The 14356-nt window shown below is 43.3% G+C and overlaps 1 protein-coding gene across 6 annotated transcripts in view; it reads right to left on the reverse strand.

The window, feature by feature from the left end:
- Positions 1-7100, reverse strand: part of MTAP (methylthioadenosine phosphorylase) — a 119106-nt gene extending 112006 nt beyond the window's left edge. For all 6 annotated transcript variants that reach the window (XM_011972327.1, XM_011972323.1, XM_011972326.1 and 3 more), the window contains exon 1: positions 6862-7100. In XM_011972327.1, the coding sequence (XP_011827717.1) occupies positions 6862-6894 (33 nt within the window). In that variant the 5' untranslated portion in view covers positions 6895-7100. The remainder of the gene's footprint in view (positions 1-6861) is intronic.
- Positions 7101-14356: the final 7256 nt, after the last annotated feature.

The following is a 14356-nucleotide window of genomic DNA, read 5'->3' on the forward strand; positions in this document are numbered from 1 at the left end:
AACATCCATGGTTTTTATTTGACCAAATGCCCCTTGTAAAGTACAGATACCAGTCTAAAGGGCAGACACCCTCTTGAAGACACACTTCACCTGCTGAAATGGCCAGATATTTTCAGAGGAGGATTTTCCCTAATGCATACTGTATTTGTTAGAGCTCTCCTATGCTTGTGGAACAACAGTGGGACCCATCCACTCTCCTGAGCCAGCTGCTGGACACTAGGACGTTCCCCCTCTCCTGCTTTCAATACCAAAGCCCAGGCCCCAGGGATTCTGATTAGCTGGGCAAGGCGTAGTTTGTTTTTAAAGCTCTGCAGGTGGTTCTAAAGTGCCCTCAGAACTGAACAACCTGCTCTAGGGCCTAGACCATAAATTTCTAAAACGTGGGCTGAGTGTGGTAAGCTGAATAATGCCCCTGCCCCAAAGAGATCCTAGCTACATCCTAATTCCCAGAACCTGCCTCAAATATGATTAAATCCAGGATCTTGAGATGGGGAGATTATACTAGATTATCTGGGTGGGACCTAAATGATATCACAAGGAGGCAAGAAGGTCAAATGAGGAAGAAAGTGATATAATGATAGAAGCAGAGGGAGAGAAAAGGGGACATGATGTGGGGCCATGGGCCAAGAAGTCCTGGTGTCTCCAGAAGCTGAAAAAGGCAAGGAAATGGGTTTTCCCCATAAGCAACAGAAACTTATCTCCTCACAGTTCTGGAGGCTAGAAGTCCAACATTAAGGTGAGATTGGGATTGGTTTCTTCTAAGGTCAGTCTCCTTGGCTTGGAGATGGCAGCGTTCTCCACGTGTCTTCACATGGTCTTCCCTCTCTATGTGTCCGTGTCCCAATCTCTTACAAGCACAACAGTTTTCTTAGTCTGTTTTCTGCTTCTATAATAGAATACCGGAGACAGGGTAATTTATAAAGAAAAGAGGCTTATTTAGCTCATGGTTCTACAGGTTCAGAAAACTGAAAAAGGCAAGGAAATGGATTTTAACAGAGGAACCAGCCCGACAGACACTTTAATTTTAGCCCTGTAAGACTCATTTTGGATTTGTGGACTCCAGAACTGTAAGAGAATACATCTCTCTCTGTGTGTGTGTGTGTGTGTGTGTGTGTGTGTGTTTGAAATAGTCTCACTTTGTCACCCAGGCTGCTGGAGTGCAGCGGTGAAATCTCAGCTCATTGCAGCCTCAACCTCCTGGGTTCAAGTGATTCTCCTGTCCCCAAGGAGGTGGAACTATAAGCATGCACCACAATGCCTGGCTAATTTTTTTTTGTATTTTTTGCAGAGATGGGGTTTCACCATACTGCCTAGGCTGGTCTTGAACTCCTTAGCTCAAGCGACCTACCCACCTCAGCCTCCCAAACCGCCATGATTACAGGCATGAGCCACCGCGCCTGGCCTCATTTGTGTTGTCTTAAGCCACTCCATTTGTGAAAAGTGTTATAGCAGCAACATGAAACTATTACACTAAGGGAAGAGCTTGTTAAAAATGCAGATGGTCACCCTTTCCAAAGCTCTCTAGGTCAGTGGCTGTCAAACTTCAGTGGACATGTGAATATTCTAAGACTTATCAAAACCTAGATTGCTGGGCCCCAGCCCCAGAGTTTCTGATTCACTGGGACTGGGGTGGGGCCTATGAACTTGCATTTCTAGCAAATGACCAGGTGATATGAATGCATGACACACTTTGAGAACCACTGCTTCAGATGCTTTTGAGGCACAGACTGGAATGCCATGACAACAACCACAGGTAAGGATCCAGGATTCACTGCATACAAACATTTTCCTTAACTGCTTCCTCAACTGCACCTATAGGGGTAAGATTTTTACTTAATCCATACAATTATCAAGAGAATAAAGGGAAATAATGTATTAATATCAGTCACTGTTTCTGTATGCCCTACCACTCCTGGCAAAAATAAAAAATCAAAATAAACTTCCTCAAAGTAACAAAAAAAGCCTTATTTCCTCCTTTTACTCTGCTGAGCAGTACAAAACCTGGCTGCTCCTACCTCTCTTCGGCAGGTAGTCTTTTTGTGATTTTGCCTTAGGGTCCTCAACTAAATGTCAAACAGCTCTCCTGGGGGTGTCTGGAAACAGGGCTATTTCTGGCTGTTGTCATGACTACGGGGAGTGCTAATGGCATTTCTGCGAAGGGGGTTAAGGGTTGTACTCCATGTCCCGCAATGCTTGGGACAGTCCTACAAAACAAGTAATTGTCCTGCCCAAAATGCCCTTGTGTCCCTAGGCAAAAAAATGAAGGCTCGTTGGTCATCTGATTTTCAACTGGGGACTACGGGTTGTCCTCAGTTTCAGATGGCCACACTAGGACTTTCAGGCTGAAGGCCCTTGTAGGCCACACTCGAGACAGCCAAGCGGAGAGTGTAAAGGCCCATGTTCCACAGTCTACAAACCATGACTTGTCCATCTCCCTTAATATCATTATGTTTATAGCTCACTACCAACCCACAATGGGACCATATCCCCTCCTTGTCACAGCAACCATGATTAACAAGTTGTTGTTATTATTATTATTATCATTATTATTTTGAGGCAGGATCTTACTCTTGTCGCCCAGGCTGGAGTGCAATGGCGCAATCTCTGCTCACGGCAACCTCTGCCTTCTGGGTTTAAGGGATTCGCCCACCTTGGCCACCTGAGTAGCTGGGATTACAGGCGTGCAGCACCGTGCCGAGTTAATTTTTGTATTTTTTGTAGAGATGGGGTTTCATCATGTTGCCCAGGCTGGTCCTGAACTTCTGAGCTCAGGTGATCTGCCCATCTGGGCCTCCCAAAGTGTTGGGATTACACGCATGAGCCGCTGCGCTTGGCCAAGTCTTATTTTTAATCTCCCAGAGTGAAAGCTGGGAGGCTGCCCAGGGGAGTCATGGTATGCTGCTGGAGCCCTCCAGAATGCCCTCTATTTGGGTGCCAAAGACTAGTTTGGCCCTCTCTCAGGAATACTACCTGCCCTTGGCTGATGCTGGAGGACAATGTCTCCCTGAGGTCCTCTCAGACAATAGCGGTGTTAATCCCATAGCCTCTGGCTCCTGTTGCCTCTCTCCATGGCTACCCCCCAAGTAATAGCCTTACTCCCTGCCTGGACCACCTCTCACTGCAGTGAACCACAAAAAAGCCTGTTTCAATTACTCTCACTCCAGGTGGTTTTCTCCTTCCCTCAACCTGCTACCCACTCTGCTCCTACAGCAAAGAGGCCCCTCAGCATCTCAGCCTCTGGCCCCCTAACCAGCAGTATCTGGGAGGAAGGAATCCTACACTCACCCTCCTTGGCTCCAAGGAGTCACTCATGGCCCCTTATCGCCCACTTTGAAATGACCCACCAGTACCACCATCTTTTTGCTTTTCCAGGTCAAAAGCAGAAATCATCCTGTTCTTCTTCCCGCACTCCCCACATCTTACCTGCAAATTCTATCCCCAATCTCATTATTCCTCACCATCTCCATGGCTCCCACCCTAGACTTCAGCACCAACACCAAGACTTCTGGCCTGATCTCTTAGCTCTTCCCCTGCCCACTGGCTATTCTGTACACAACAGCCAGGGTAACCATTTTAAAATGTAAATCAAATGCCACCTGCTGCTCTTCAACAGTTTCCAAAACATTTAAAATCAAAATTCTTGATTGTGGTCTATAAGGATGGCCTTATGAGCTGCATCCACCCAATTCTCACTGTGCATCCGTAATTTCCATTCTCACTACACTGAGCTCACTGCTGCGACACCCTGGTTTTTGCTCTCCTACCCCCATCTCCCTCCTCAGGTCTTCACTTGGATCTTTATCCTTATTTTCACTATCAGCTTGTTTAAGTCCATGCAGGCTGCTATAACAAGGTATCTTAGGACTGCGTGGCTTATAAACAGCAGAAATTTCTCACAGTCTGGAGGCTTAGCAAGTCTAAGGTCACAGCAGATTCAGTGTCTGGGGAAGGCCCACGTTTTGGCTCACAGATGGTGTCCTCTCACTTAGTGGAGGGAATAAGGCAGCTCTCTAGGGCACTGATTTCATTCATGAGGGCTCCACCTTTATGACCCAATCATGCCCAAAGGCCCCATCTTCTAATACCATCACATTGGCGATTAGGTTTCAACATACAGATTTTGGAGGCAGACTACTGCACAGCTTAAAATCCACCTCCCTAGGAGTCTTTTCTGACACCCCTCACCCAATGGAATCTTATTGCTGTTTCACTTTCATGTCAGTTGGTTTTCCGCCCTGACTAAAATATAAACTTGAAGAAAATAAGGCCTTGCTTACTCAAAGATGCATCCCCAGTGTCTGGCAGGTATTCAATAAATATTTTTGAATAGGATTCCACCAGTAGATGGCTAGATTTGAAAGATTCGCCAACTATTATACTGTCAATCCAAAACTCAGTGGAATCTTTCACTTGCATGAGTTAACTGCACCTCTTAAATTGAGAATGAATTTAAGATCCATTCCCTGTTCATATCTCTATTTTAAAGAGAGGTACTTGGGCTGACATTAAAGGAGTACCTAGAACTGGACTGAATGTGTTACACGTTACTGTATTTAAATCCAGCCACCTCTCAAAGGACCTGCCAGCGACACCAATGGGGCTCAGACACACATGTGCCTCCTACACCTCTACCTGGGTGGTGTCCAGCGGGCACTGGAGACAGCCTGCTTTCTGCTCGCACTCTGCCTCCCTCTTCAAGATGGACATTCTATCAAGTGCTCATTTTAATTGTGCCTTAAGTCACAAGAAAACAGGGCAAAAAGACCACACTTCAGATTTCAGAAATGCCTCACATCTAGTTGGTGGAATGCCAGGCTCTAGGCCCAATTGTGTCCTTATCTAGGTCCAGCTGTGTAATTCTGGACACCTTAGCTGACCTTTCTGGGTCTCAACTTTACACCTGCAAAAGGGATTTGTGTGGTGATACGGATGCTCTTGAAGGAACATTTTCCAGTCCCATTATTCTATAATTTGGGAATAGGATGTGGTTTTTTTTAACCTATTTTGCTCTGGACACTGGCACCTCACATTTTCTATACAGAATGTTGCCTTAGAAGTCTGGGGAATATGGTGCTGGCATCATGGAATCTCAACAGCAAAGCTGTCATCTGTTCTAAACTGAAAGAGAAATCAGCAGGCAGTCCTAGCACCATATGTATCTCTTAATTTTATATCCAGAAGCTTGCCAAGATCAAAAATACACATTATTCAATATTTACATTAGGTCTCTGAGAATCACACTGCCCATTCTGCACTTAAATGCACTGCATTAATTTGAAGGGAAACCGTGTGGCAGGGAGAATGCTAATCAGATTGAAGTAAGACTGTTTCAAACACCATCTATTTTTAATGGCATTCGAAGTGTATTCCTGCAAGGGTAAGGTGAAATGTTGTGGCCTAATGATACCTAACACAATAATTTAATAATTGTTGGGGAAAAGGTCATTCAAAATTAATCTCAGTTCCCCCACTTATAAGCACTACCACTTAATAAGCTTCAACCATGTGCAACATAGACAATTTAATTCTAGCTCTCCCAGCAAATTCAGCAGTAAAATTCTCAGTTTATAGATGAGCACCCAAGAGTAGTCACATACTTCACACGAGTTTCATGAAAACCATTTCTGCCTTTTTTCCGCCAAACCATGAAGGCAGGGGCGAGGCCTTCTATAAATAGTTGCTGGATGCAAGATTCTTCTCAAAATGACAAAATAAGTTTCATATGTAAGTCTGGATGCAACACCCTTCACCATTCCTCCCATTCTAAGTGGCTCATTTAAACCTGCAAGGGCTTAACAAACTAATCTGGCTGATTACACACTGACCGCAGAGATTCGCCTTCTCCCGGGAAAACTGCAGTCGAGTGTAGGGTATCGAGATGCTCTGGAGAAGATCGCAGACCTTCCTATTCCATAGGTCAAAAATTTCTAAAAATCAAACAAGTTAACTGCGTTCTTAGCCAGTAATAAACTCCCTAGAAGAGGCCTTAAGTTTTAGCATCAATTTTTCTTTATGTGCTGTAATTCTCTCTCGGAATACTAACCAGGAGAGAAGTATTTAAAACCCCAGGGAAGCCAGCTGCTACTCTCAGAACTTGTGCCCTCTCCAGCACAAAGCTTCCCACCGCACAATGATTCCTTGTATCGAGACCTCTCAGGGCCTAGGGCACAAGGAAATTGAACTCTAACTTGCAAGGCTGCAAAACAAAGCAGCTTGAAGCCAGACGCCTCCAAACGGTGCAGCCCTAAAAAGGGACGCCTGTACTTTTCGAAGAAAGTCTCAGAACCCCTACAGCATTGAGCTGCTGGGGGAAACTTCAGCACGGAGGCCTACGTTCGGAGGAAGAAGCCGGAAGCATGCAAAAGAGCAAGTAAGCAGTTCTCCCACGTGGGCCACAGGCAGCAAGCATAGTCAGAGAGCGGAAGCTGGAGTCCCGCAAGGCACTAGGAGATGGTCACAGAAGCTGCAGGCGCCCGGACACCTGCTGGCTCTAGCCGGGTGTCTTTCTCGGGAGAACAGTGGTGCTCAGGAATGGTGGCGGCCTGGGCGCAGCCTCTCCCATCCACGACACCTCTCTCTAAAGGGGTGCCTACGCCCTACGGGCAGCGGGTGCAGATGAGCCAAAAGGTTGTGTGTGTGTGTGTGTGTGTGTGTGTGTGTCTGTATCGGGGACGGGATCATTCGCAAGCGTACCCTCTCCTCGAGCGGCAAGTGAGTCCCGAGTGCCCAGCCCCAGTCCCTCCCCGCCGCGGCAGGGGCGCGCGGGCCGGGCGTATGGCCCCGGGAGGCGCGGTACGCCGGGGCGGGGGCGAGAAGGCACCTGGCAGGGCGAACCGCTGCGGCTGGGAGGGCTCATCTCACCTTCACGGCGGTGGTGGTGGTGCCAGAGGCCATATCTGCACGGGAAAGGAAGCTGCAGTGGGCGAGCGCTCGGGACTAAGAGAACCAAAGGGACCGAAGAGCAGCAACCGTGCCAACCTCACAGAGCGGGACTGAGCAGTGCGGAGACCCGGGGCGGGCCTTGACTCCTCCTCTTCCTCCCCGGGACAGCTGGATTGGCTGCCTGTGTGGGATCTCCCCCGCCACCCCTTCCCCAAATCGAAGTTCCCGCGTTCCGCCCCTTTTGCAGACCTTTCCGGTTCTCCGGGTTTTTGTCGGTTTTTTTTTTTTTTTAATCCCCAGTTGTAACTAACGGATAATGATAATAATGGAGACAATTTATCGAGCGCTGTATTGTTCCAGACTGCGTGTTTTGGACTTTAATTGGCTTACTTAACATTCACAAAAACCCTGTAAGGAACAGCAGCACTCCCTGCTTGGCCCGATATTCGTGGCGTCAGAGGCCTCAGCAGCAAAATCTGGCCCGGCGGCGTTCCACAAGTTCTCGCGCAAGGGAAAATCCTCACCAAGGACGGAACTGGCCGGCCAGAGATTCTCTCAGGCAGTTAACGCGGGGCGGCTGCCGTGGCGGGGGCGTGGTTTGCACTTCCTACGGCTGCGAACCCACCGGGGGTTTGCGTGTTTCCCTTGATTCCTGGAGGACACAGCTGGGATGGACTTGACCCAAGACTCAGGGATGACGAAAGGGAAATAAACAGAGTAACGTACTACTGGATAATCTTTCTGATTTACGAACTATGATTTACTTATCTTCAATGTGAGGAGCGGCTTTAAGGCGTTCGAGACTGTGCGCAACTCCCAGTCTGCTCTACCCGACTGGGGGCATCTTTAACCCTTTCTACGCCGGAGCGGTATCCAGTACACCTGGATTCAGAATCCAGACTAAGGTCTCCATCATTCAACACTAGCAGGACACACACACACACACACACACACCCCACCACCACCAGCCCTTTACAGGGATAATCCCTCATGCTCAAAGCCCCCATCCCTTCCCTACTGGGATAATCCAATTTAACCTTCCTTGATGGATTAAGCGTTCTGCAACAAAACAATGGTTGACAAGGATCTTAAGGGTGGACTCTGAGATGTAGAAATGCTGCAAATTAGCCTGGAGGTGGGAGGCAGGCCGAGAAAGGGGATGCTTTCCTCTTACAGCAGCAAAACACGGAAACGAAACACAAGTACAATTTAATTCAAAATACCACTGTGTGATGTTAGCCTCATAGAACCTGTTTACTTAAACAGTATAGACTTTCGTCCTCTTATTACTATATGCTTTAGGTCTAAATTTTCTCACAATGTAAAGTTTTCTTTATTCTGTTACAATCATCTATTTCTTTTAAGTTATAAAATGCAATGGTAAAAGAGGAATGAAAGTAGAATTCGGATGCTCCTTTGAGAAACAGGAGACAGGGAGTCCTTCGTGGATGAAGACAATGTAGCTTTCTAGGGGCCTTTCTGCTGATTGCTCTTTTGAGGGGCAGGAAGCCCACCACTCAGAAGTGAACCATTGAGGACACAAGGATGCCCCGGGCTTTATGGCTGCTACCTAAGTAGGGGATTCTAGCCAACTTAAGTGACTTGATATGATTAGCAAGTCCAGTTTCTACTCAGCACTGCCTCCCTGCTAAAAGTTAGACGCTGTAACCAAGTTAGAGCTTGTAAGCTTAAAATACCCCTAGGCATAGGAGTTGGAAACTTGGAGAGGACCAGGCTGGACTTCTGGACTTTTCTACTATAACTTGCAGGTAAGGGCTCAAGCATTTGCTCTTGAAGATGTGATGTCTGTGAAGAGGAAATTCTTCTAAAGTTTGAATTTCATATACACTTACATGTGACAAAATATTATTCTACTTTTGATATTTTTCCAACCACTTAAGATTGTAAAAAAGCATTCTCAGTTCAAAGTTGTACAAAAACAGGTGGAGAGCTGGGTTTGGCTGAGGTCTTGGGCCATTGTTTTCTACTCAGGGTAGTGCCTGAATCACATGACCCCTTGCTACCCAGACTTGGATAACCCTTGGACAGGCTTGTGAGACAGTGCTTTCTTTAGTGCAGTATCTTTGAAAAGGTAGGCGGTAATATTTTTGCCTTATTTCCAAGTTTTGGGTCATGTTTTTTCTTAACAAGTCCTAAAAAGGAAGACAAAATTTTCATTAATTTTCAATACGCAAACATTTTCAGTGGTCTCCCTTTTTGATTACTATGTCAACAAGACAAAGAGAGTCGGTCTGTCTAGGAGCATAGATTTTGCCCTGCCCTTCTGTTCTTATCCTATAAATCCCCCTCTGTTAACCTGTACCCTTGCTTTTCTGAAGATAATTATAAAGAACTAGGTCATCTTACAATAATTCTGATTATGAAACAGTATGAAGGTTTCAACAGCTTCTCCCCTTTTTGATAATCTCTCATAAATGTCTTCCCAGCTTCTAGGTCCTAGCCAACAAAGTACTGAAATGGTTATCACCAGTAGCTGACTATACTGGGTCTTGAGCAATGGTTCTTCAGTGTCCTACAGTTCCCTTTTACTAAACATGTTATTTTTGAAGTCTTCTCCAAACCATTCCAGAATCATCAAATATTCAAGAGGAAGTATTCATACAAATGCATGAAATGTATCACCTCAACCAACTGCATCAGCTTTCCCACTGAATTGTTATATTTCTGTGCCTGGCCATTGTGTCTGTCCTGGATGGGTACTATAAAATGGGCCCAAGCTGGCTGGTAACCCATCCTCATCTGGAGGTATTAAAGCTGGCAAGTTTCCATGGCCTAAGAAACTCAGATAACTCTCCACTACCTTATAGATATTTGGGCCAAAATAAAAATTCTAAATAACATGGAAGTGTACTTAGAGATCCCCAATTATGTGTTAATCAGATCTTCTTACAATACACCTGTATCACAGCCACAATGAGTAGGGACATTTTGGCCACTACTTTTGACAATGGATTAGAGTCCCATCCTGGCAGCTTAGTGAAAAAACTAAAATTCTATTAGCAAGCAGCCACTCTAGATTTAGCAGAACATTGTTGAAAAAATATCTGGGGGAACAATAAGTAAACTAATTGTAATAATGATGGTAAGACATTTTAAAAATTATTGCATCTTCAGATTCTCAGCCGGGCAAGCCTATGTCAGCGTGAGAAGCCAAAGATGTCTGAACTGGTATAAATTCAGGTTCAAAATTCACAACATCACCATTGTGCACAGTGTGGTCATTGGGAAGAAAAAAACCCCAAAGAGACTCAATGCCCTTAATAAAATTGTGTCCAGAGAAACTTCTCCACAGGCAATTATCAGAATAATCAACTTCTCTTTACCCCACCCAAGAAGGAAAAAAAAATGTACTGAAAAGAAAATAGTGGCTAGTGTTTATTAAGATAAGAAGCAAAAGATGTGCAAGTATGTACCAGGCCAGTCCTAAGGTAACATTCTGAAAAAAATTGAATATAATTGCAGAATATAATTTTGTCTGCAATCCAAGTTCTCTTAACACTCTTGATTGTAAATAACTGAACAAATTCTTGATCTAAAAAATACAGCTATGTGTCTTTACTCTGACTCTACAGTATAGACCATGATGCCACATAAACATTAACATTTTAGTAACTAGAGACTTAGATGTTTTTGTCATAGAAAGCCTAACTAATTGAACCTTTCTAAATTTCTTATGGGTTAGTACGTGACTATTACTCTAAAATTTTAAGGAAATAAGAACAAAAAACAAAGAAAAGTGTTCCATTCTCCCATTATCATAATGATAAACAAAATAAGTAGTATGTCACAGGTGAAAATATTACTGAAATCTGATTTTAAAAATGCATTTATTGCAGGTACTTTATAGAGGGAATTACAAGTGATATAGTAGCTTTCTCAAAAAATATTTACGTCACATTTTAGGTGGCAAGTCCTTATAATGACCTTTAATGAAAGTGGAAATTATAAAGTGTAACCTGGCATCTGTGTTTTTGGTTGAGGAAAGAACCCCATGCTTTAAAATGAGATAAGCAGGGTCAGTTTTGACAGTCTGCTTTAAAGTTGGTTTGCTCCAGATAGTTGGAATTTCCCATATGTTTCTTGTTGCAATAGAATCAAGTTCTCCTTCAGTTTTCTTTATTCATTCCTTCTATTTGAAGTCCCTTTTACCCTAGAAATAGCCTTCATTGCAAGTCACCTTGTCTTGTTTTCAAAGTTCACTTCAAATTGTATCTCCCCTATCATTTCTGAAACTCTACTGAAGATGACTTGAGTTGCATATAATTTGGATTTTTTGAAGTAAAATCTCACCAGTTTTTCACTTTTCTTAGATTAATTCTGCACATTAAAAGCATATTCAGATCAACAGAATGGCCATCTACCCTGGAATCCCAGGATCTTCACATCCTATAAGGTAGGTATTATTATTTCTATTAAGGATAAGCAAAGTGCAAGATTAAGCCCTGAATCCTGTACCTCCCTCAGTGAAAGAGAGAGTATGTTCAATCTTGCTCTAAAGAGATATGATTCTCAGCTTCTGTGCTTTTTATAGAAAAGGGCCAAAAAGTAATAGATACCCAGATGTATTTTAATATCACAGATGCAACATAATCTCTCCTTAGTATGTCAGGATCTAAGCTATGATGAGAGACCCATATAATGAGCTCTTATGTGACCCACTGCTCTTTATTCCACTTTAAAAACTTAAGGCACACCTGTATACAGTGAAAAACATTAAAATGTAGGAAATAAATCTAAGAGCGTTGCTTTTCTTCTCTGCAAATCCATATGCCGTCTGTACATACAATCCTAAAAACAAATCGGGAACAAAGTCATGTTTGTCTTCCCAGCATCTTCAATAGCAACAACAAAACAGCTAATACTTATTAAGAGCCACATATTCTTCATTTAATCCTCACAGCTATTAATGTGGTTGCTATTATAATTTCCATTTTACAGAGAAGGGGAGAGAGATAAGTTGAATTGCTATAACTTCATCTTTTCTGCTTATTTGCCTCTCCCCAAAGCTTCCTTGTCTGTTTGGAATCTTCAGGACTTCCCTCTCTCTAGCCCATCAAAATGTCAATCCAACCTGTCAAACCTGTTAAGTTGCCAAAATCAGCTTAAAATGTTACCTCACCCAGGGGTTTATGAATTTTACACTATTAAGCCTTAAACTGAGATAATAAAATTCTAGGTCAGATGTGATGTTTGAGAAAGGACAAGTGTAGGTTTTATTATCACTATCATTGCATGAGGAACATGAGGCTCAGAGCATTTAAGAAGTCTTCTCAAATTTATGTAACTAAAGTAATTGAGATTCAGCCCTGAATCTGTCCTAATTGCAAAGTCTGAACTCTTGATTAATTATTATTTTTTCCAGTGTTGAGATTCAGAAAACAACACCCCAAAAATGAAGGCCTTAGAAGCAGCCTCAAAAGCAAGAGTTTTTCTCTGACCTTCTCCTGCCTGTCTTTCACTCCCATTCTCCCCCTGATGCTACCATAGAAACTAGAATCCTTCTTCCCCAAGGTGGATAATAGAAACCAGAAGACTTTTTCCCTAAAGCCAGCCATAAAACCTAAACATATTTCTCTAACCTTCCCTCTGCCTTTCTGTGTAAAAGATAAGAACCAAAAAATATGCAAATATGGCCATGAAGAAATTATCTGACCTATCTTGTTTGACTGTGGGTTATAAGACCCCCATGCCAGAGAGAGACCTGCCCCACACCCATAAGGAAGGAATGCTACACAGAGAGGCCAAGAAGAATCTAGACAGACAGCTTTGCTGGGTTTCCCTACTCAGTCTGTTAGCAGTATGTCATCCCCTTTTTGTCTAATCATATTTCTACGTGGCTGTCCATACTTTGTTGAACCTGTGAAAGAAGTATAAATCATTTAGCCAAGGGAAAAAATGAGTAAGCCAAGGGAAAAGCCAAGCCAGGAACTATGTTAGGAAAACCTGCTTCCCATTTTATTCCTGGATAAGATAGCTACAAATATAAGAAGCTACATACCTCCCTCACAGTTTGCCCAAGGAAATTCGTTGTGGACGAAAGACAGACAGAACTCAAAGTCATCCCTCTGAGGCTCACCTGAGACAACTGCATATCTGATTGCTTCCTCTGCCCTATTGTTTATGTAAAAATGCAAATTCATTGAACCAGACTAAATTGTGTATGCAGTGGAAGGCTGATCATGGACCTGAGGCTGTGTCACTGGCGCATCCTTAACCTTGGGCAAAATAATCTTTTGAAATTGACTGAGACCTGTCTCAGATATTTTGGGTTAACAAAGCTAATCATAAAAATGGAAAATTTTCCCTGCATCTTTGGGTCTTCATTCTGAAGGCTCCCGTGTGAAATTTTTATGCCTTTTCTCCAACGGGAAAGTTTCTCTACACTGTCATGTGCTGGTCCTTAAACTTAGTGCTAAGAGAGAAAGATGTATGATCTATACACTCTCTGAGCCCTTAATAAACTCCTGATCTGGTGAGAGGAGTCAGAAAGAGAAGTCAAATATTATAAAACAACGTGATAAGGGTGAGGTTAGATACTGTGAAAACACAGAGCTGGGCACCTTTTAGAGTTTTCCTGGAGAAAGTGAGCCTTAAGGGATGAACTAAGAAATTAGAGAGGTGAGGGGGGTGTGTGTGTGTTGCTGGCGGGAAAGTTGGATATGAAGGAAATTGAAGTGTAGGAGACAGGCATTTAGATAATTAATCATGTGGTCCATTAATATTAAGAAAAATAAATTTGATTAGATTTGATTATTAGGAAGTAGTTAGTGACCTTTATCCTGAGCGAAAACAAGCATTTGTTTCAGAGCCAGAAAAATAGTATGAAGGAAATGCCAAAGCCAATGAGATGCCATTAAAATGACTTTAGAGTTGTGACCTCTTGGAAACATTAAAAGCAACCCATGATGTTGGTGGTGGTGACTTGTATCTACCCAAATCAGGCAATAAAGAAAGTGAGAAAGAAGCACAAAATCACTTCGATGGTATAAACTTGAGGTCCCTGGTTGATGCAACAGTTATAAAAAACCTCAGAGGTCCCCTTGCAACACAGATGGAATCACTGAGGAAGCAGATCACTCTCAGGACCTGTATCTGGTCTCGCTCACATCTCTGACCTATATAGCCATATTGTGAGCATAAACACTTGACCCACAAAGCTCTGCTTATCCAAATTATAAATGATTCCCTACACTTGGATCAGGAAGGAGTGACCATCAGCCTGGTTTGGCTGAGATAGTCCTAGTTTATACCTATTGAAGATCAATTAACAAATTTTAATTATTTTTTGTGTTCCCCTTTTCCCTCTCAAATGTGTCCCAGTTTAGAAGATAAATTTTATGCTCACTCTAGGTAAGTGCCTTTCCACCATAGGATGGTTTTGAATTAAATATAGAAATGTTGCAATAAAGCCAACATAGCATTAATACCTTTGTGCTAAATTTAAAGAAAAACT

Source organism: Mandrillus leucophaeus, unplaced genomic scaffold (assembly GCF_000951045.1).
Source record: "Mandrillus leucophaeus isolate KB7577 unplaced genomic scaffold, Mleu.le_1.0 Scaffold1287, whole genome shotgun sequence".
Lineage (NCBI taxonomy): Eukaryota > Metazoa > Chordata > Mammalia > Primates > Cercopithecidae > Mandrillus > Mandrillus leucophaeus.